The 23501-nt window shown below is 34.9% G+C and overlaps 1 protein-coding gene across 1 annotated transcript in view; it reads left to right on the top strand.

The window, feature by feature from the left end:
• The window catches only part of SH3PX1 (sorting nexin 33-like protein SH3PX1), a 198065-nt gene extending 176071 nt beyond the window's left edge, over window positions 1-21994 (top strand). The window contains exons 11-13 of the mRNA XM_089092739.1: window positions 7503-7669; window positions 12053-12250; window positions 20972-21994. Of these exons, the coding sequence (XP_088948865.1) occupies window positions 7503-7669; window positions 12053-12250; window positions 20972-21019 (413 nt within the window). The 3' untranslated portion in view covers window positions 21020-21994. The remainder of the gene's footprint in view (window positions 1-7502; window positions 7670-12052; window positions 12251-20971) is intronic.
• The last annotated feature ends 1507 nt before the right edge of the window (window positions 21995-23501 follow it).

Genomic DNA, 23501 nt, shown 5'->3' on the forward strand with positions numbered 1-23501 from the left:
GCATGATTTCGTCAAAATGCTGTGTGATCGGGGGGGGGGGCTGTTTTTCTCAAGTCAAGGGAAAAGTGAGTTATACAGTACCATAAAGGCAAAGGTATACTAAAAAAATGATCTGTTTCTGTGGTAGCTTGAATTATGTAGGCCTATGTTAGTTTTGACATGACTTTTTAAGACGCTAAATTTCAGCTGGGGGGCAAACTGGGTATAGGGGACAGTTGTTCCCCCTGCGCAATAGCAAATTACGCCCCTGTATTTAAGATGGTAGCAGGGTTCAATGTTTTCCGCTGATATTTTCTTTTAGTAAGATAAGTTTATACATTTACTCAAAGTTACCTATGTCTTTCTACAGTCTGGATTTCAATGTTTGGTACTGGCCATTTGTTAAAATTTGTATGTAATTAATGTTTGCTCTGATGTTCAGAATTTTAGGAAACCGTCGTGAATCTGTTGAGCACTGGAAGGTAAATGAATAAATGAACGAACTTTCACAGCATTAAACTGCCGATTTTTTGTTGTTTTTTTTACAGGTACAATATAAAACATAAAACGATGATCCCGACTGGCCTGTCACTTAAAAACGCTAACAAACAGACACAGTATAAGATAAGAGTACAATTTTCATTTATTTTGGATTTCAGAAAATCCTGGTATAAAGCTCTTTCTATAACGCTCAGTTCTTGTATTGATAGGATTTAGAACCGGAGTTTTTTTGTTCTTTTGATTGAGGTAAACGGGGATTTGGTGGGCAATAAGGGACTTAGAACAGATATTGAAAACGTGGGTTGAGACGTAGATTATTCCTGAATTTAATGCAAGGAATAAAACGCCGGGCTGCCAAGGCTGGGAGGTGGAATTGATTTAGGAGGAGAATGTATGACACTCTGCTCCGTCTGTAAATAGCTCTAAGGGCTCTCTTCTGGATAATTTCTAACGAATCGGACTGACCCACCTTAAGGCCAAAATGCCATACTTATCCATAAGGCGTTTCCAAACTCTTCAGTTCTGCTAACTTTTTAATACTCTGTATATTGAGGACCGTTTCCTAATTCTTTCAGGGCTACTTCTGTTTCTTCTTTGGAGAGAACTCAATTAGGAATCAGTGGAATAGAAACAGCATTATAAAATTAAATATAAGGGAAATTTGGAAAATACGACCTGTTTATAGTAGGGAATTTATGCTGGTCTTTATGGAGTAAAAGAAAAAGGAAGGAAAAAGATTATTGATATTTTTCAAAGTTTTTAAGATAAGGAAGAAAATTTTAAAAGTTTTATAATGAATTAAAGAAATAATAATTATATACTGCATTAAAAAGGCTTTCGCTACTATAAAAATTTACTTTCACTAAAAAAACTTGTCAATACTATTCTTGAAACAGTTGGTAGAGTCAGCCATAGCCACTTCTTGGGGGAGGTTATTCCATTCCTGGACTACTCGTTTTGAGAAGGCCCACCTCTCGACTTCTTTATTGAAAGTGTTTTGTTTTAGCTTAAAGTTATGTCCTCGCAGATTCTTTGTGTTGAAGAAGAGTATTTCCTCTGGTCCAGTGTTATTTTAGTACTTGTGACATAGATTAATTTTCAATAAGATCTCCAAAACATTTCAATAAGAAATGTTTGAAATAATATTTTAATTTAATTTTTATTGATTGTTTTTATTTTTAAATGTAGGTTTTTAGTAGTTTTTTTTGGAGCAGTCAAATTCATGCAACCGCTCTTTGAGCTCCAGCCACTTGATGTTGCTTTTTCGCTCCGCTGAAATGAGTATGGAGGAAAATACTCGATTTTTACAAAATGGACTATCCACAATAAACTGCATTGAGCAGAGTCAATCACGCTCCATAGTCTTTTGGGACCACCCAATTCTTGGCTAGAATACTCTGTAAGAGGCTGTGGAAAACGTCAGCAAAGATTTATTGAATTTCCTGCAAGCCCGCAGATTTAAAAAATCTGTAAAGAACGTCTCGTGCAGGTGTCATAGCGTCCATCCGGGGAAAAGTATTGGAGATTCAGAGAATTCATTCCTCAAGTCTGACTTGACTGACGTCTGAAAATGCGAGAGTGAGGCTACAATGGAAGTTGATCAGTCGGCGAGGGCTCGCCCTTCTGTGCTGACGAGCGGGGCAGCTACCAAAATGGCTTCAGTTCACCCAGCATTCTACGTCAATGGACGTTGGTTCATTGCAAAGTTCTTCATAGATTGTAGTTAAAAAGTATTTTGCTGTGTTGGAGTTGGATACCCTTTCTTTCAGTGGCCTGCTGAGTGTAATATGCCTGCGAAAAACAAGGAATGGTCCTTCTATTTGTTCAGAGGGAAATTATCCATCTGTGCGGACCGGGTAGAGGGAGATCTTCAAGCCCTCCGACTCGCACACAGCACAGAATTTGTGCTCAATCATGACTTTGGTCATCTGATACTGCACTAGTTACACTTTTCTTGTTATTCTAGAAATAATACTGTATTTCTCCTAATAAACAAGTTTTCTTTTGTCAATTGGAAGTTTTACTCCAAAAGAGTACTAACTCCTTCAACTCCTGTTCAAATTTACTTATCATAGTTTTTAGATTCAAAATCAAGCACCCACAGAGATAACTTTGTACACCATTTTAGGATTGGTGTAGCTCTCGTGACATGAAGACCAGCAGTTGGGTACAACGTTCATTGATAGTCTGTGACGTATTTCCCAAAAGCCAAAAAATGGTTTTGGCTATAATTTTGTTTTTATTAACTCAAATTATAATTTTATAGCCTTATTGAATTGTAGGCTAATGCATTTATGGGAACAAAAAAAACTATAGGAATACAATGAATCTCTGAAGTGGCGATATTGAGCTATCATTGCGTTGTTGTTTTTCTGTTATTTTTTCCGTCTGCTGGTTTTCTGTTCAATATTTTTTCCTTGTTTTGGGAAATTGTATTCGTCTATTCATTTTAGGTTCTTTTGGTAACTTTATGTATGGGTTATTTCACTTTTGTAAAACGTCTTGTTTTTCTTTGAAGTTGTTTGCTTGTCGTATTTGTCAATGTTTACTTTGTTTTTGCTTGGCTAGTCACGGAGATCAAAGGTTTTCTTTTTTAGAAATAAATTTTGCCTCAAGCCATGAATCTTGTTCTCCATTTTATTCTTTCTTTCAAAGGAATGAACTTGTAATTTAAAGATAATCCTCCCCTTTTCGAACGGAAACATTCAAAACAATGTTGAAAAAAAAGTGAAGTTAAAATAGTGAGAATTAAAATGATTGTAGAAACATTCTCCTCCATTAATGTTATGAAAGCGATGCCCTGAGTGATGGTGGGAATCTAAAGGGAATCAAAACCAAGCTGATTGACCTATTTGTGTTCTAGACAAAGGTTGAAGTTGTATTACCTCTACTGAAGCCCGTCAAAAGGTGGATTATTATAATCGGGGGGGGGGGGGGTATACAGTACCGCTCAGCCTAAGCATAGGTATTCTACAGTACACTACCAGAAGGGGGAATTAATGTTGCAGTTATCTCTTTAAAACCTTTAGAAGTGTATTTTATGAAAGATTATCGGAAGAGAAATTAAACATTCCTCTGAGATTAAAGCCAAATGGAAATTTCCTCTTCAACTCCTGTTCAAAACCACCTTCAATGAAAGTGGTATTTTCTTGACTAAGGTTACAGGTGAATTACCTAAAGGCCCATTACTGCTTGAATGACCCGAATCTGGGATGTGCTAAATTCTCAATCATTGAAAAGATTTGCTGTGATTCCGAAACAATTATTGTTGCTGTCAAGTGCAGCCAACTTCCTATTAATATTACTACTAACAGCTCACTGCAGCACAAAGCCGCCTGAGGATAACACAGCTACGGACGCTTTTCTTCCATCCCAATCTATTCAAAGCCTCCTTCTTTACACCCTACTATGTTCCCATTTCCCTTAAACTTTTCGTTACGACATCCTACCACCCCATTCGGGGGCGACCTGCTTTTCGTTTGGCCCTAGACGGTTGCCTGACAAGGATGATCTTGGGCAATCTTGCATCCTTCATCCACAGAACGTATCCTATCCATGTCAACCTTTCTCTTATTATATCCCTAGAAAGCGGGTTTGACCCACATATTTCGTACAATTTATTGGTTGAGATACGGTCAGTCAGTCGGGAACCCAAAACAATCCGTAGGTATTTTCTCTGGGGAACATATATCAAATCCTCGTCCGTCTTTCGGAGCGCCAAGAGAGAATCCAGAGAGAACACTGATAGAGGTACCATGGTCGGAGGTTCTTAAGTCTGTAGTGGTTGGCCTTAGTCTCCAAATAATGATAATAGGGATCCTCCATTTTGGAGTAATACTGGGAATAAGAAGAATAGCACTGATAAAACTAAAGTAGAACGCTGTTCTCTTTTTCTTATTCGTCTTAGTATTGAGGCAATATGCGTTCAGCTTCGGAATGGCTATTGGTTCAGAAGGATATGAATGTGCACTTTCTTCTAATCAAAATGCATTTCATAAGCCCAAATGGCCCGAATTCACACTTTTGAGTCAATAAACCAAAAAAAGTAAATACTCGTATAATAGGTCTTGTCAGGAAAAAAAATAATGTCTAAGAGGTAAGTAAAAACTGTTAGAAATGTCAAAAATAGTTATATCCCATATGACTAAAAAGGATTAAACTAATTAGAAACGCAAAGACGACTTTAAATCTTGCTACTAAAAGATGTAAAACATAATTTAGTGTTTTTTAAAGAAAATAAAGGGGCACTATGAAGAGAAAGCTGAGAATTGCGAAATGAACAGTGAATAATTGTAAGATGAAAAGACAGTGGAGGCAGGGGATTCATTTATTTAACATATAACATTGTACGGGACGAAATTCCTTCTACATCTTTTAGTTTAAAATTCTATTGTTGAAAGAAGATGAATTTTTATTGAAGCAGAACGAAAGACGTGAGTTTAAAGGGTGGAAAAGTTACTAAGGAAAAGTAATTGGACTCGGGGACTATGTATCGCATTGTTGGCGAAACGCTAGAAGTTTTTCCTATATTTCCCTGAGGGTGACTAGAACGCCTCTGCGAAGGAGGGGGTATATAAGGGAATATTGATAAGGAGACCAAAGAAGAATAGAAAAGGCCTAGTCCCTCCTATTTATCTTATGCGTGACCTATGACAATTGCTTTTTCCAATTGGTAAAACTTTCCTAGTAATGTAGGATCTAGTATGTATTCCCTACTAATCGCCCTCGCTAAAGCTGTTAATGGCAACTTTTACTCGTGGAAAGGTCTCTAAAAAAGCGAGCAGAAAATTGGCTTATGAGCTTGATTCGCATAGTTATGAAAGCCTTCATTGTTCTTGACTCAGCTTTTCCACCATTCAGTTGTCTGAATTATATTAGTTAGTTCCATGGCGTTGTCAATTGGATCAAGTATGAACTTGAGGCTAATCGTCATAAGATAAAATCCTCTCCTTATGCTAAGAAGTCGGGAATAATAGTCGTGATTTAAACGGTTTTTACCGGTTCCTCCCTGATAGTCCGTCAACAAAGGTGGGGGGGGATTACCTGATTTAAATTTTATTTTGATATTTGGTAATAAAAAACTAAATAAATGTAATTAAGTTTTTGTTGGAGCCATCTACATGGGAGAAGAATGCAATTTTCTTTTCAATTCGCCCATCTTTGTTTGGGGGGGGGGGGTGTTGATTCAAGAATTCTTATATTTTTGTTTTTTAGAATGAAAAATAATTTTTTAATCTTACCTATTACAAAAATTATTTTTGTAACCTATTGTTATTACAGTAAATTTTCAGGGAAAGAAGTGTGATTTGAACGTATAAAGGCTGGGAAACATTTTAGTCACACATGTGAATGAAATCTAAATTACGGATGACTAGAACACCAATAATGCATTATGTGGGTAATTCGATGAGTTGAGCTTTGAAGTGTGAATCAATCGGAATGGAGATTTAATGAATAATATCTCGAAACTAGAAAAGGAAGATGCTTGAAACAGCTCCTTTTCCTACTATATAACTAATCTGGCACAAGATATCAATGACTAAGTATTAGTTAGGAACATATTAATACTAACTGATGAAACTTTTTTTTTTTTTTTTTTTTTTTTTTTTTTTTTTTTTTTTTTTTTTTTTTAGATAATGGAGCCCACACGCCAGTTTCAAGAAAGTAGGTAAAAGGGGTATTGAAAAGGAAAATCGTTAAAAAGGTGCAGCAAACGAAGACAACATAATCTGGCTCTCACATATGTTGGACTTTAAATTAGTTCTTGTCTAAGACCTGCTGATATAAAAATAAAAAAAAAGCGTTGGTCCTACCTCCTTTTATTCCCTTAATGAAGCATAGTAAGTTGAACAAGATCAGAATCAGAAAATTATCTGATCTTATTTATTTATTTAACTATAATAAGGTCGATATGAAATGAAAAATAAAAAACAATACGACACTCAGTTCAAAAAGTTATGGAAAAATGTTTTAATTTCTATGTCGATATAATGATCAAAGGAAATCAATTTCTCTTCTTAGCACTAAAGTAATCAAGTGCTTCAAATTCCAGATTTCTCCATAGCACAAAAATACACAGAATCCACTGGAAACGAAGAAAGAGGCGTATAAACGCAATAAAAAAAATAACATGATCACGGTTTTCTTAACAAAAAATTATAATGTTATTGTTCTTGTGGGTTTTTGGACACATAAAACTCGTGTAATATTAGAAAAGTTAATTGGATCTCTTTGAAAGAGCGATGGTTAAGTGTTTGGTTAAGCTTTGTCCCGAGGTTCTGGACATATCACTTATTTATAATACTGCTGTACAACCTAAACCAATGTCAAGCCTCTCGCGACCAACAAAACTGCGCACGCTCCTCTATCCTGCTGTTCAGAACTTAACTATTTACTCCCACTCATGGGATGCCTGTTTTTTTCAGATTTGTTCTCATTACTTTTTCCCATCCTAATCTTGGACCTTATTACAGTTTGGGTGCTCATTTAATTATTTTTTTACCTAGTGTCATTAACCGAACCGTATCCAGGATTTTTTTTTGGGGGGGGGGTTACAAAAAATGCATTAAAAATGTTTTTATATTCATTTTTCTTACTTTTTTATAATTTGGACAAACATTTTGGAAAGGGTTCAAACCCCTTAAACCCCTCCCCCCTGGATATGGCCTTGGTTGGTAATTTTGAATGTTTAGTACTGTTATAGCAAAAATAGATATTCAAGTGAATATTTACCATATTTGAAGTCACAAACACAAATTGATGAAAAATCACAAATTTCAAATGTCAAAAAGAAGAAGGATAAAGAGCAATGTAAAGGGTTGCTACATTAAATAAAGAACTTTAAATATTACGACGATGGACACCACGTAGCCGTAGTATTTTGCAGAATGCATCTACTATCTTTTTTCGAATTTATAGGATAGCATTGATTTGGCATCTCGAGGAATATATTTTCGGGTGCCTGTATTTCGAGTAGTATATTCTATTTTGTTTTCTTGTATAGTTTTGGGTTCCATTTTCAGAATCGAGACAACTCCGTACTGCAATCCGAAGAACTGGTGAAACATACGAAGAAATAGGACACCTTTACGCTGAGCAGCCAAAGAATGACTGGGAAATTATTGATAATCTCATGCATGATTACAGAGGGCTTGTGGGGGCCTTCCCAGGAATTCTGGCAGTCCATAAAGTAAGTCCAAAAACCTAGTCCGCAAAGTAGACTATAAATTAGGCTCTAAGTGGTTGTCTTAGGCGCAAAATACTTGTCAAAAATATTAGTGTTTTTGCTTTGTGACTTCTGAGTTCTTGATGATACATCTATCTAGAAATATATCGTGATTTTCAATTCTTAATGGAATTATGAAAAGTCAGCATAAAATAGGTTTTTAGGTTTAAAGTATAATTGGGGGCTCTTAGCTTTGGGTGACTCTAAAGACCAATGAAGTTAAAGTGTCCCTTGCCCTTAAAGTATTAAAAGTATTAAAGGAACAATGTTAACACAATGACTTGCCAATTATAAAAGCTGAATAGGTGATACGGCCAAAAGATTGGGTATCATCTAATAAGGCCTTCTTAAGGTTCACATTCCCTGGGTAAGTTTTCGTTTTTTTTTTTTTTTTTTTTTTTTTTTTTTTTTTTTTTTTTTTTTTGCTGTCGTACGGTTTTAATGGTTCTACGTAAGCTGGTAGTTTTCCTGTTATTCGGCCATCTTAAGGTTCAAATTCCCTGTGTAAGTTTTCGGTAGTTTTTTTTTTTTTTTTTTTTTTTTTTTTTTTTTTTTTTTTTTTGCAGTCATACGGTTTTAACACTTCTGTTTAAGGCCGCAATTTGCTTCTAATTTGGCCTTCTTAAGGTTCATATTCCCTGTGTAAGTTTTCGGTATATTATTTTTTTTTTTTTGCAGTCATACGGTTTTAACACCTTCTATTTAAGGCCGCAATTTTCTTCTAATTCGGCCTTTTTAAGGTTCATATTCCCTGTGTAAGTTTTCGGTATATTATTTTTTTGCAGTCATACGGTTTTAACACCTTCTATTTAAGGCCGCAATTTTCTTCTAATTCGGCCTTTTCAAGGTTCCTATTCCATGTGTAAGTATGCCATATATTATTTTTTTTTTTTAGTCTTTCCATGTAAGGCGACAATTCTCCTGTCGTCTAATTAGCTGTGATATGACTTTAACCGCGAATTGTATTGTTTTCTTTGCATTTTTTTAAATATTGAAAAATGTATCTAAAAATGCAAATATAGCGAAAGTTTTTAAGCTTTTTCTAAGCAAGCTTAGATCGTTCTCTAAAAGAAACTTTAGTAGTAAATACGTGACTTTGTAAATGGATTTATTAGAAAATAATCAGTCCCAAGACTCTCCCATAAGTTCAATTGAAGTCATACTTGCTTGTTTGTTTCAAATGAACCTTACGCGCTGAATAATATCGCGAATAATTTCTACGTTCAACATTGTGACTTTCACTTTTCTTGTGGTACATCTTTCTCAAAATATATCGCTCGAGAATTTCCTATGGGTCGGCGGATCATAAGAAATTCGCCGCCGTCTCAAGTATTGCAGTTTCGTCTGCAGTTTCTATAATAACGCAGTAGTTTAAAAATTAGCATTCTTCCTTGAGTCAGCGCCCGAGTCTATTAGGAACTCCACCACGTACTCTTGGCCGTTAATTAATATATGGCTTGATGCAGTTAGTTGCAGATTATATACGTTTTGTTTGGCTTTTATGTTTTGCTTTCTGATACTAATTTCTCTTCTTTTTCTTAAAAAAGTTTATATCTAGTTATAAATGTAATAAAATTGTGCTCGGATGTTTATTATTGTGATTATTATTAGTTTACTGCAGGTCGCAGTGCGAAATACAGGGATATAGTAGTAAGTGATTAAAATGATCTGTGCTTGAAAAATACAATATGAAATTACACTAATCCCCGAATGATCAGATTTAGTTATGTCAACTCTGAATTGTATCATTTTCCTTTCCATAGGTGGAAAGAGCTTCATCCTTGATTTTGGAGGGAAAAAAGGATAAGAATTTCCCGCGAAACGATTACTTTAAATTACTAAAGACATCAAAATACAAGCATTACCCTTCCCTCTTCCCTGAACCCCTCTTAGGTCCATACCTGAAAACCACAATTTTCTAAGATTTTTCTTCTGGTAGATTCAAAATGATCTGCTACCTTTAATTGTAAAAAACATAAGTAAAACTAAATAGTTGAATTTGATAACGTTTTTTGTCCGTAAACATTCACACATTAACAATATGTAGCTTTTTCTTCTGGTAGATTCAAAATTATGTGCTGCTACCTTTAAATGTAAGAAACATAAGTAAAACTAAATAGTTGAATTTGACAACGCTCTTTGTCCGTGAACATTCACACATTAACAATATGTAGCTTTTTCTTCTGGTAGATTCAAAGTTGTGTTCTGTTACCTTTAACTGTAAAAAGCATAAGTAAAACTAAATAGTTTAATTTGACAACGCTTTTTGTCCGTGAACATTCACACATTAGCAATATGTAGCTTTCCAAAGACAACTAAACCTTCAAAAAAAGCTATATTTTTCTAAGGTGTTTATTGTCGTATATTTTTAGCTTTATTTTACTGATTTTTCGCCTTTTCTCCTTGTTTCTCTGATTTTCAAGTTTCTCTTTGTCTTTAGTTTGGTGCCCACTGTCACCATAAAATGCATTAATACCTATGGAGGTTTTTCATTAATTCCTAGTTGACGACATTCCCAATTTTTTATGAGATAAATGCAGGACTGTATCCAGGATTTTTATTTGGGGGGGGGGGACTTTTAAAAACGTATCAAAAATTTCTTTATATACATTTTTGTTACGTTTTTACGAGTCGGCTAAACATTTCTGGGGGGAATAAAACCCCCTACCCCCCCCCCTACCCCTCCTTGGATAATGGTTGTGTAAATTCCTATTTGACCAATTCACACAATCAGGTTTCGTTGTAACTGTTATTGGTAGTTAGTGCAATCTGATGCATTAAAAAAAATTCTCAATTTAGGCCAGGATCCAGATGATACTGACTGAAAAAAAAGAACATTTATAGGCCTACTAATCCTGTAATCTGTAAATGATCATTGTTTTTCTTTACTTGATTAGTTTCTATCTTAGGTTTTTCTATTTTTCTAAAAGATTTTCCGTGTTTCTAGTTAACCACGCACAAGACAAGCGGAAACATGTTAAAAATAGTGTGCTTGGATTCATAGGCAACTAATGTTAACTAATCCTGGTGTCTATAGATACTTAATATTTGCATTTCTTCTCTTATTTTCCTTATCTTCTCTTACTTCTTATTTCTCTTAATGCTTTTGTTTTTCTAACTTTTTAAAGGCTATTATCTGTTTGCTTACTTTTCAGGGTGTAAAGCATAAATAGGAACATGTTGAAAAAAATTGAGTTTGATTTTTAGATGAGGGATATTTGCTAACCGTGTCTATCAATGATTACTAATGCCTTTCATTGCTGATTTTCTTCTTTACGGTTTTCTATCCCTCCAAACTTTTCCTATTTGTTTCCTATAACGTGGACAGCATAAATAGAAACAAGTCAAAAAGAAGTATTGATGGAATTATAGACAACCGATATTTCTTTCAACTATATTTCTTTCAGTCTTTCAGCTTTATTTTTATATTTTAGGTTTTCCTATCTTTCTATATCTATATTCTGTATTTCCTATCTATATTCTATCTTTCTGCTACAGGATGGGTGGCAGAAATAAAACCATGTCGAGGAAGTCGTGCAGGGCTCATAAGAAAATATTATTAAATAATCTAGCAGTTTGTAAATTGTTAATTCTTTCTTGTTGTTCTCGATTTTTTTTTTTCCTTTGTTTCTACCTAAGCCTAAATTACATTTTTTTTTCATTGTTATTCCAATTTTATCACAAAATGAAAAAAATAATTGAAAATAAATATTAAAGTTATCTTCTAACCTCAAATAACTGTTAATAAATTTCATTTATTAAGATCTTTCATTTATTAAGAATCTATCGTAAAGATCGGAATTTTTATCGTAAAGAAGAAAATTTATCATTTATTCATTTATTTCATTTATCATTTATTAATCATTTATTTATTTCATTTCATTTATTAAGATATTTCAGATCTTTAATAAATTTCAGCAAAGATGTAGTTTCTAAAAACGTACAAAGTGGTGCACATATTATTTTACTATAAAGCTTTTATTTTAAAACGTATAAAATATAATTTTATTATAGATGTAATTTATACATATTATGTTGTTATTTATATATTTTGCTGTTAAATATATTCTACTAATTTCTAAATGTCCTTAGAAAGTTTTTAGATCGAGATTCTCGGACAATCTCGACTCTGCTCCATTTTGTGCGCTAGATTTGTGACTGATAATTATAGAGTACGATTTTTCCTAAGGATGAAGAACAGACATCGAAAAGAGGAAAATTTAATCCATGGATCAGCAATGTTAACTATTCCTAAAGTTTCTAAATGATTATCATTATCGTTCTTCTCCGGTTCTCTGCTTTAATATTTTCTATCTTTCTAAAAGAGTTTCTTTCTTTCCATTTAAGGGTGCACAACAGAAACGGAAAGACATAGAAAAAAGTGGAGTCGGACCCATTGACATCCGTCAGTCCGTAGCCCAAAGAACGGATGTCATCTCTTATGCAACTTGTGCAGAAATAAACCATTTCCACGCAGAACGTGCTACAGATTTCCAACGTTCTATTAAATCTTTTCTTACGGAGCAAATATCATTCTATCAAAAGGTGATTTTTCTTTCTCTTTTTCGTTGTGCTTAATTTTTTTCCCCTTAATTCTTAATGGGAACGATTTCCCGAATTCGCAAGGAATGTGGTAAAGATGACTTTTTTTTTTTTGACTTGCTAATTGCTAAAGAAGAATCAAAAATGAAATGGAGAACAAATCAAACCGAATACTTTATGGAAGATGTATTAAGTGAAGGATTCGATTATGGAATGATAATGGAGATTAAATTTTAAAAATAATTTTTGCTGTAAAAAGCAATCCAGGCTACATATTTTGTTATTTATTTTTCTTGTATATTATTTTTAAATTATGTATATAATTATTTCTTTACATTATATTTTATTATATTTTTATATTATTTAAGAAAATAATTGTATTTTTTGTTTTATTTTTTACATTATCTGTTTCTTACTTTTATTTTATTTTTATTCTTACTTTTTCTTTTTTCTTCTTTTTGATAAATCATTCCTTAGTAAGTAGACTCCATTCGTTAAAAAAAGAAAAAAAAGCTTGAAAAGAGAATAAGAAAAAAAAGAACAAATTATGCAAATTATTATCTCGAAATTATACAAGTATAAAGCCTTAAAAAAGAGATGGGAAATAAAAACAAAAGAATAATGGCAGTGGCGCCTGGAAACGAGGGGTAAAAACCACTTTACTTTGAAAGACCGGTTCTATTTTGTATCTCTTCTATTATGGCCACTTTATTAATCTTATTATTTTACTTTTCTAACACTCCTTTCTAGCAAGTAAATTACGTTCTAACTTTATAGGGTTTTTTAAGTTCTCTTTGGCTCATTAGTGACTAGAAAGTGTCGAATCTTTTAGCTTAGGATTTAAAATATGGAAAAGGATATAAAAGAGAGAACCAAAAATCTTTGCTTTAAAGGGGATTGTTATTAGAGGAGCTTGAACACGATTTATGTAAACACACTTGTCTGTTGGGTTGTGCATGACGCCTTGAAGGGTAGTGAGGGTAATTTCAATTGCCATCCCCCTGTAAAATATTAGATATTTGGAACCCCTAAGCGTTTTTGAAGCTTCTCTTTTAATAAAAGACCCTTGCCAAAAGATGCAAATATTCTTACATAAGAGCTACCTATCTTAGGAATTTATATAAAACTTTGTAAGCAAAAGAACTTTGTTGTTTATTCTTTAAAGGAAAAGTAAGTTGTAAAAAATCAGTAAATCTGTGTAATTAATTCGTATGAAATATAAACTTTATGAATCTTTTTTTCGTATCAAATGAATTAATTCGTACGAAATGAATTTCTTGGCTTTCTATATTTGTAAAGGGGTGAGAAATGGCTTTCATTATTCGTTAAATGAAAAAAAATACTTGAGCAGAGTCAGAAACCCTGTCTAATTAATCTAATTAATACTTATTCAGGCTTATATTCCTTGTGGAACATTCGATTTTGTTTCGAGCTTACAGTTGAAAATGGCGCTGAAAGAAAGGCCAATATTCTTAATCATTTAGCTCGTTAGTTTCTGATTACTGATAAAGAATCATGATTTCTCTTAGAGAATGATCTGAGCTTGCTTTAAAATTAGAAAATATTCATTTTTGACGTAATTTTGGCAGTTTTTCTATGTATTTTTCCATCTAAAAAATTAATCTAAAGCCGAATTTCAGCTATTCACTAATAGCAAAATTGCTCTCTTTTCAGTTAAATAAATTTCACTGTGAATAACCTGCAAAAGAAATTTCACAGGCGCAATGCCGTATCCATCGCGGGGGGGGGGGGCTGTACTAGTTTAAACCCCCCCCCCCCAAAAAAAAAAAATTGTCCGACTTGTGAAAACGAAGCAAAAATGCATATGAACAAATTTTGATGCGTTTTTTAAGTGTTTTGTACTCCCCTCCTCCTTGCACAGGGGACATATATCTTAAAATAAATTGCATTAGCAGTGCAGAGATGAATCACATTACAACAAGCTAAAAAAAACATAATTGTTTTTTTTTGTGAGGGGGGGTCCCCTCTTTTCCAAAATCCAAGCGATTTTTTCAGGCTCCTAGTTTTTGATGGGTAACATAAATAAATTTTATGTATGTAGAATCAGCATAAAAAAGCCAATTCTTTTTATGTATAAATTGTTATCAGAATTCTTATTTGGCCAAGTCTTTCCTTACTTGAAGTTTCTTACCACGAATTCTTTGAAATAATAGTTCAGCTGTTCAATAAATTAAAAAATAAGATTCACAGTCTGAAGCTCCTATCTAATTCCTTAAAAGACAGGAGAAATGCCCCCTCCCTACCTTTAGAGTACGCTGTTTTCTCCAACCATGTACGTATTTTTTTTTACTTTTCATTAAATGAGCATCAGTCCATCCTTTAGGTTGTTAGAAATGTAATCTATATACCCCTCATGTAAATCTGAAATGTGATCATTTTTAATCTGCATGGAATAAGCAACACGCATTCCTCGAAAAATTTTTTTTTTTTTTTTAAGAAGTATTTTAAAATGCTTCTCTTTACTATAAAATCTCCAAAATCTAAGGGCCATAGATATAAAACGCTCATGTTTGGAACCCCTAAGCGTTTTTGAAGCTTCTCTTTTAATAAAAGACCCTTGCCAAAAGATGCAAATATTCTTACATAAGAGCTACCTATCTTAGGAATTTATATAAAACTTTGTAAGCAAAAGAACTTTGTTGTTTATTCTTTAAAGGAAAAGTAAGTTGTAAAAAATCAGTAAATCTGTGTAATTAATTCGTATGAAATATAAACTTTATGAATCTTTTTTTCGTAATCTAAGGGCCATAATGCCCCCTCCCTACCTTTAGAGTACGCTGTTTTCTCCAACCATGTACGTATTTTTTTTTCCTTTTCATTAAATAAGCATCATTCCATCCTTTAGGTTGTTAGAAATGTAATCTATATACCCCTCATGTAAATCTGAAATGTAATCATTTTTAATCTGCATGGAATAAGCAACACGTATTCCTCGAAAAAAAATTTTTTTTTATTAAGAAGTATTTTAAAATGCTTCTCTTTACTATAAAATCTCCAAAATCTAAGGGCCATAGATATAAAACGCTCAGGTTTATACAATTTTCAACCAAAACCTTTTGTAACAGAAGATATTTTTGTAGGTGGAGTGAGTGGAGTCCACGAAAAAAAAAATCTATTGTTAGGCGGGATTTTTTTTTTTTTTTTTTTGGTACAGCAGTGGTCCTTGGGACGAGGTTTAGAGTATGAGAGATATCCGCACAATCGAACTTTAGGCTTAGAGTATGGGGGTGTGGGGGATCTGCTTCCCTTTCCTCTGTCTATGTTTAGTCTTTTATTTTTAAACGGTTGTGTGGATTACTGGCTATAGAGACGAAAATATATTATTCTCGTTCGTTAAATGTTCCATTGTAACGCTGAGAAAACAAAAAGTTTTGCTTTTTTTTTTTTTTTTTTTTTTTTTTTTTTTTTTTACGGTCATATAAGTACGCAATAGAGGAATAAATTGAAGTAAGGAAGAGGAAATGGATAATTAAACAAAAATCTTGAAATACTATTAAAAAGTATCTTTTTGTAAGTAGGGATTGTAAAATAGGTGATGAATCAGTAGTTGGGTAAGATTGAAGCCCTATCCCAAATGCTTCTGTATGGTTATAGACTACAAACAAACTGAGCTAATTTTGTTCTTTTGACAAATAAGTAAAAAACAAATGTTGTGAACTTTGATGGCTGGTTTTGAATAGGTACTAACGAACGAATCTATTTCAGGATGGGGGGTATGGGTACTAATCATTTCGGAATAGGTACTAACCGTTTTGATATTTTTAATGTTGGGCAGTTGAGAGATTTTCAGACTGATATTTTCGTCTGTCGGTGTTTAAATAATTTAGTACCTAATTATTTTGGTGATATTTTTTCAGCGAATTCTGCGTACTATTCTTATGGTCCATGGAATTCAGCGGACCTACTACACGAGAGATGACATACTGCTAGGTCTAGTTTTGTATTTTAGACGTGTAGGTGTTTCGGTTTGGAATATTCTTCCAAAAAATATTAGGATGGCCGATAGTGTATTTTCTTTTAAAAATTAGATACAAAGTTTCTCGATGAGTTAAGACGGGGGGGTCCTCTGTAAGTATCGGTGTGAGGTTACTCTAAGGTTTGATTTTCGTTTATTTATAGAAATTGTATTTTCTTTTTTACTCCTTTTTTTAATATGTGTTTGTTACCGTGAATGTCCTAAATTGGTGAATGTCGACATGCACCGGTGAATTTTCAAAATATATTCTTTATTTTTTTCTCTCCTTGGATTTAGTTAGCGTTGCCAGTCAACTTTTTCAGTTTTATGTAAGGTTTGATGGTGAAAGGTTAGGTTAGGTTGGGTTAAATTAGGTTTTTACCCCTGTTCTGAGATTTATAACCTTAATTATCTTAACCCTCCAAACTAACCTAACTTTAACTTTTACCACCAAAGCTTGCATAAGACTGAAAAAGCTGATTCGCAAAGCTAATTGAATCTAAGCAGGGAAAAAGCAATTTCGGACATTCACCAGTGATCATCCGTGAATGCCGACATTAACCAGTTTTCGGACCTTCACAGTAACATATAAATATGGTAAGTGATTAGAATATTGAGTCATGTAACAAACAAATCTGTATAGATTTTCCCGTGGCATGTCCGTTTGGTTTTATTTTATGTGAGTATTGGTCTTTAATTAAAATTTATTCTATGTGTCCCAATATTCCTTGAATTTTTTACTTAATAACCTTATCCATTTTCAAGATACTGCATATAAGCCGTTTTGACAACCTTGATGCATTGTCCCGTTTTGAAAAGCAGAATGTACTTTTAAACTCTTTTGATTTAGTTTACTTGTTCTAGTTGTAGTAGTAGAAGTAGCAGTAGTATTTTAAGTCGAAATCGCAGAAGCACTTGTAGTTGTCACATTCACAGTCGCAAGTAGTCGTATTCACAAGTTATCCCAGTCGTAAGTCGTAGCAGTCGCTAGTAGTTGGAGTTGCAAACAGACACAGTGGTTGTTGTCGTCACAGTCGCAATAGTAATAGTATTAGGGGCCCAGAATGTTTCAAGCTAATAACCTTAGCTGTTCCTTGGACATTAATATTACGCCATTTTGAACCTGGATACACGTATTGTCTTTCAATTTACTTAAACATCTCCTTTGAAGTTCCCTGAACTTTCACGTTTATACCTTTAATCTTTTCGGACACACCCAGGATAAAATTTACATCCCTTACTCTGGGAGCTGCGGGGGCAGGGCATCCCTGGAGAGATAGTTATTAGACTTCAAATATCCTTACTAAGATGACTTTCATAATTTCGATAAGTCTTGAGAAAGGAGTATTTAAAAGGGTGGCTCTTTTACCCCCAATCGCTTTTCAACGTCCGCTTTAACATATCCTGTAAGTTTCAGCTTATTACCCTCAGACGTTCCTTAAACATCGCTGATTAGATCTTCGGAAAACCAGCATGCATGTACATAGTATATGTTGATTTGCTAAACATACAAACCCTATATGTAGGCCTAAACAAGGGGCAACTTGTATAACTTACATCTCTTGCCCCAGGGGCTGTGGGGGGGGACATGCTATCCTCTGAGGTTTAGTTGTTTGAGATCGTCTCAAAATTTTGATTGGACTTGTTTGGGGTAAGGCAGCTTAAAATGGGGCAGGAAAGGGGGGGGGGCTGTTTGCCCTTCGATCAAACAGTCACAGTGGTTGTAGTCGTCACAGTCGCAATAGTTTCAAGCTCTTGCCCCAGGGGTTGTGGGGGGGGGGTCATGCTATCCTTTGAGGTTTAGTTGTTTGAGATCGTCTCAAAATTTCACTGGATGTGTTTTGGGTAAGTTAGCCTAAAATGGGGTAGAAAAGGGGGGGGGGAGCTGCTTTCCCTTCGATCACTTTCGTAAAGAACTAAAACTTTCAATTTCCAATCAATTGAGTCCCCTTCGAAGTACATACGACCACTTCTTCAATACGAAGTGTTTCTTGGGGAAAATGAATAAATAATACATTGAAACTTTATGGCTCTTTACTAAAAGGCAACGCTATAGCGTTGCTTTTGACAAGGAAAACTGTCATAAATATATCCATAGCAGAGATGAATCCCATGAAAATTGTTTTGTGCGTCACACCTTTGCTATATCATGATTAATATGATTTTGAAGAATTTTAAAATACATTTCTTAAATATAAAACAAGTGCTTTTAAATATTACTTAACTTACTGGGATTGTTTTTTTTTTTTTTTTTTTGTAAACCTGGGGTCAAGGAAAAGTCGACTCCAACCAAAATTAAAATATTCTCTATCTTGCCAAAATTAAGACCAGCACAAAGCTGTCTTATACAATCCTCTTTGCCTTTAAAATAAGGAATAGGTAGAGGTATGAGCTTGAAAACACCTCTGGGGTATAATTTATGTTCTGAATTCATTCCCGCGGGTCCCATTACCCTGATTAAGCTTCTAAGATAATAAAAAAGATCTCATCTAAAAGTTTACCTAGTGACCTCATCTGGTAACCTTGATTCGGTGGCTCTACTTTTCCATTTTCAGTAATGACCTCGTTATTAGGATTGCTCTGCAGAACATGGGACTTTTGATTTGCCCACTGAATACTAAATTAGAGGAATAGTTAGCTTAATTCCTTCAATTTCCAAAGGACGTATTTTTCCTTTGATTTGACTCACGGCCAGATTTTCAGTTTCTGTTCAGAGTCGAGTAGTGAAGTGTCTACCGGGTGTGAAATGCAGTCTAATACTGATTTGGATTTTCTTGTATGTACTTTGGTTGCGCCCGTCAACCACTTGAGTTATTCAAACTCTGTATCAATCACCGTCAACGCTTGACTCAAGCGTCAAACAGATTCCTTGACGGTCAATCATGCTTGAATCAATCGATTGATGGAAGCTTTTGATCAAAATTGTTGACCGTCTCGGGCCTCCTTTTTTAATCAATAGCTTTTGGATCGTACAAAGCCATTAAAGTTGCATAATAAGGAGGCCCTAGGCGGTCAATCATTTTTATCAAAAGTTTCCGTCAATCGATTGGCGTGTGCTTCAATCAGCCCCTCAATCTCGACCAAAGCTAATCTAACACACTGTTCTGTATCAAAGTGATTGAGTCATTCAAAGTTTTTATCAATCCCCGTCAACGCTTGACTCAAGCGTCAAACAGACTCCTAGACGGTCAATCCTCCTTGAGTCAATCGATTGACGGAAGCTTTTGATCAAAATTGTTGACCGTCTCGGGCTTCCTTAACGCATCGAAAATTGGCGATTTTCCAATTGGAGCAAAACCTTCTTCTTTACTTTCTTAAATTGTTTATAACCTGGTGGCTTTCTAATCCAAAATTTATTGTTATTTGTATGATAGCCTAAATTGATTTGGGTGCATAGTTTACGGTCATAATGTTATATTCTTGTAATTTGTTGTAATTCTTTATTTGTTCACTTTGTGTCATTGGAAAGTCTTCTCCGGTTGCCTGTTTTGGCTTAGACTAGCTTAGAATTAGAGATAAACTTAGAGCTAAAATATACTTAGAGCTAAATATACTTTGAACCTCTTCTCTTCCTCTTCTAAAATATTCTCTTAGTGCCTATAGTGCCTCTTCTACCTATAGTTCCTATAGTGCCTATAGTGCCTGATTTCTACCTATAGTGCCTATAGTGCCCCTATTGAACCTCTTCTCTTCCTCTTCTAAAATATTCTCTTAGTGCCTATAGTGCCCCTATTGAACCTCTTCTCTTCCTCTTCTAAAATATTCTCTTAGTGCCTATAGTGCCCCTATTGAACCTCTTCTCTTCCTCTTCTAAAATTTTCTCTTAGTGCCTATAGTGCCCCTATTGAACCTCTTCTCTTCCTCTTCTAAAATTTTCTCTTAGTGCCTATAGTGCCCCTATTGATCCTCTTCTCTTCCTCTTCTAAAATATTCTCTTAGTGCCTATAGTGCCTCCTTGCGATTTATTTATGCCGTAGGACGAATACTAGTGTTCCGCTTTCACCCCTTGGGATGCTCATCTGTGGAGCCGATTTAAACACTATTGCGTGATCGTCACTCCCCCTTCCCCTCTCTCCTTTTCAAAACGGGAATTTCACAGGATGCGATTTTTTTTCCTAAGAATAATATTTGGCCAAAAGAGCTCTGACACAAAAGAGCATGTATGAAGGATTTCATTGGGGGGGGGGGGTAATTAAGGGGCACACAAGGCTCAGATCGCATATTTTAAGCGCAAATTTTTCAACTATTTACGATATAGGGTCTTCGAATCTACGTAGAGGTAGGATGGGGTAATTTATCCACTAAGCTCCCTTGATGGTAGGCTTATCCTTGGATTAAGCTTGCAGTTTTGATGCTGAGTTTAAAAATTGTCCCTCGTACTGCAAGCAGGGGCGTCCTGAGGCTCATTTTATTGGGGAGCGATCTTCGTAAATTTTACCGAATCTCTACCGGATTTATGCCGAATTTTCGGTAGAAATCAAGGATTTTGCTAAATTTCAGCTTATTTTGCAAAATTTTCTGCCGAAATTTTCGCCTTCGGTGACAATTTTACCAAATGCCAAAAAAGTTTGGGAGGGGGCCTCCCTTCCCCCCTCGGGACGCCCCTGACTGCAAGGAAATGCTTATTAACAACCAAAAGTTACCTGCACATAGGTCAATATTCTTCCAAAGACCGCTCCTCCTGCCCTCTCCCCTTGTTTAGACTCTTTTATAAGATCATGGCAATGTTAAATCCTTTTCATTTTCAGATTGTGGACCGGTTGCAGCAAAACCTAGCTGATTATGGAGACGTCTAAATGTGAAATATTGGACTTTAACGAATTGTGATAGTGATCGTTTTACCCTTACATTGTTTTGTTACTTTGCTAATCTTTATTTCTTTTTCTCCTTTACTTAGCACATATTTTTTAAATTGCCCGAATCATTATTGAATATTTTCTTTTTCTTCCTTTCCTTTGCTTCAGGAGGCTTAGTTTCTATGTTTGCTAAGGTCTGCAATTTTAAAGGAGAAGACTGAAAACTGAAATTTAACAAATATGAAGAAAAGGCGCTATTTTCCTTGGCCAATATTTGCCTGAAATTCGCCTGAAGTTTTTTATTAGGCCGAGTCAAATTTGAAATAACTACAAGTTTATTGAGAAAAAACATCTAATATTAAAAAAAAACAAATCTAATCTAATAAATAAATATAAATAAAAGCAAAAGAAGAGAAGAAACGAAGCAGATGTTTTTTTTAGTCAAAAGAATTTGTAGAGGATAATTTGTCCTCAGCTACCATTAAAAAAAAAAAAAAACTGTAGAAAAATGGGTAGCCTACCCAAAGGAATGAAATAGTGTTAAGGGAGGAAATAGTTTATTGCTTTAAATAGAAACTTGAAATTGAATAAATAATTGTTATTGATTGGAGTACAATCAAACCCTGCTGCTGACTCTTCCATGTCATTTTTAAACTCTTGCTTTAATTCTACTTTACCTTTTTTTTAACTTAAATTAAAACGGGGTATGTAGCCCGTGTCGTTTTCATAATTAATTATATCAAGCGAGTATTTAGGTTTTAAAACATGTAAGCAATAAAACAAATAAAACTTGTAAAAAAAAACTGAAAACTGGGAGTGAACTAAATAACTAAGGATAATTAAATTTTAAGTAAGTCAATATCAATCAATTCTCATGTTATCTTAGAGTGCGTCCAGAAAGTAATGAGACTTGCTCTGTAAAGAGGAATTCATTAATCCGATTTTAATAACAGCTCAAAATTCTTTAAAATAGTTCCGTTGCCTTAGGTGTCGATGCACCGCGATTTCCATGATTCATAGGCTCCCTCGAAGTCAGTTTCCGAAATGACTTTTAAAGAGTTGGTTACGGCCTTCTGGATGGTGGCAACTGTCTCCCGCCCGTCTTTGAAGTCCTTATGCCAAAGAAAAACCTAGGTTCTCGACATGGCATGGTCTCCGTAGGCCTGCTTAATCAAGGCAAGAGTCTCTGAAGCAGTTTTGCCCAAGAGAAAGCAGAATTTGATGGCGTATCGCTGCTCTGTCGTCCGCTCCATTTTTTACTTTTTATCCCGTGACCAAAATGAAAAAACACAGTTTGCGAAACTATAGATCCTCACTCTCTCACTGTCAAGAAGTGATTGCCGCGGGGTGCGATGCTTTGGCAAGAACCCAGTCACCTATTGAGATGGCTCTGGTGGCGATTGGAAGGTCGCGCGTCGGCCAGTTTCATTACTTTTTGGACGAATCTTGTATTCATTTGTTTTGTTACGAATTTCATTGACTTAAAAATCCACAAAGCCAATCCCTGTAATCCCATATACTTCAGCCAGACTTTAAATCAAGGACCAGATCAACCTCGAAGCAATATAATCATTCCTAAGAGAAGCGAGATTTGGTTAGTGCCACCTCTTCGTACTATTCCTCAAATAGGATCAACAGCGATGAGAGATGACACGACTGTGTCTCGTCCAGTTCGGGCTTGTGAGTCCCAAACAGAGATGATTAATGAAAGTATCAGTATTTTAAGAGAGTATGGATCCATGAATATAATACCCAGGTCAGGATTTACCAATAGACCCGGGCCTAGGCACAATGCCAGGGGGCGCAATCAGTTATCACTGACTCATTTTTTTCTTAACAAAACTGGACTGATGTGATTTATCGCCAGAGTGTCAGATGCACTCCGCTGCCGCGCTGCCACAGCAAAGTGATTTTAAACAACACAGGAATTCCATGGCCACTTATATTCGGCCTTGATAATACCGCCGAATATCGATACTTGTGGTATAATATACAGTATCGACTAAATTTATATGCAGTTCGGAGTAGTCGATAAATTACTTGTATAATATGCATATTTAAAATGTGGTTTTAAGGGCTTTGTAGGATGAAAATCGTGACAAAAGACACCTACAAATGTTTAGTGCTGTCGGCCAAAGTTTATTTGCTAAAATGTTTTTATTTTGATGTTAGTCCTCTGCGTCCTAGCCGAGTGGTTAGCATGCTAGACTTGAAATCCTTTGTCTGTGAATGCAGGGGTTCGAGTCCTGGGGTCGCTGGTTATTGTGTCTGGAACGGGGGTCAGTGGCGTGACTCTGTAAGCTCAGCCCGATTCGACCTAGCTTTAAATGGGTACCTGGAGAAATCTGGGGTAGGTAAAACAGGAAGGATGTGCAAAAAAACAGGATGGCTGCCTCCCCCGCTGCACTTCCTGGCTGAAGGGTCATGAAACTGAGAAAAGCACCACCTGTAGGGACTGTTAAAGTCCAATGCCGTATTCTTT

The sequence above is a fragment of the Artemia sp. Qi Xiang Cuo genome, chromosome 1 (genome assembly GCF_049724085.1).
Source record: "Artemia sp. Qi Xiang Cuo chromosome 1, ASM4972408v1, whole genome shotgun sequence".
Lineage (NCBI taxonomy): Eukaryota > Metazoa > Arthropoda > Branchiopoda > Anostraca > Artemiidae > Artemia > Artemia sp. Qi Xiang Cuo.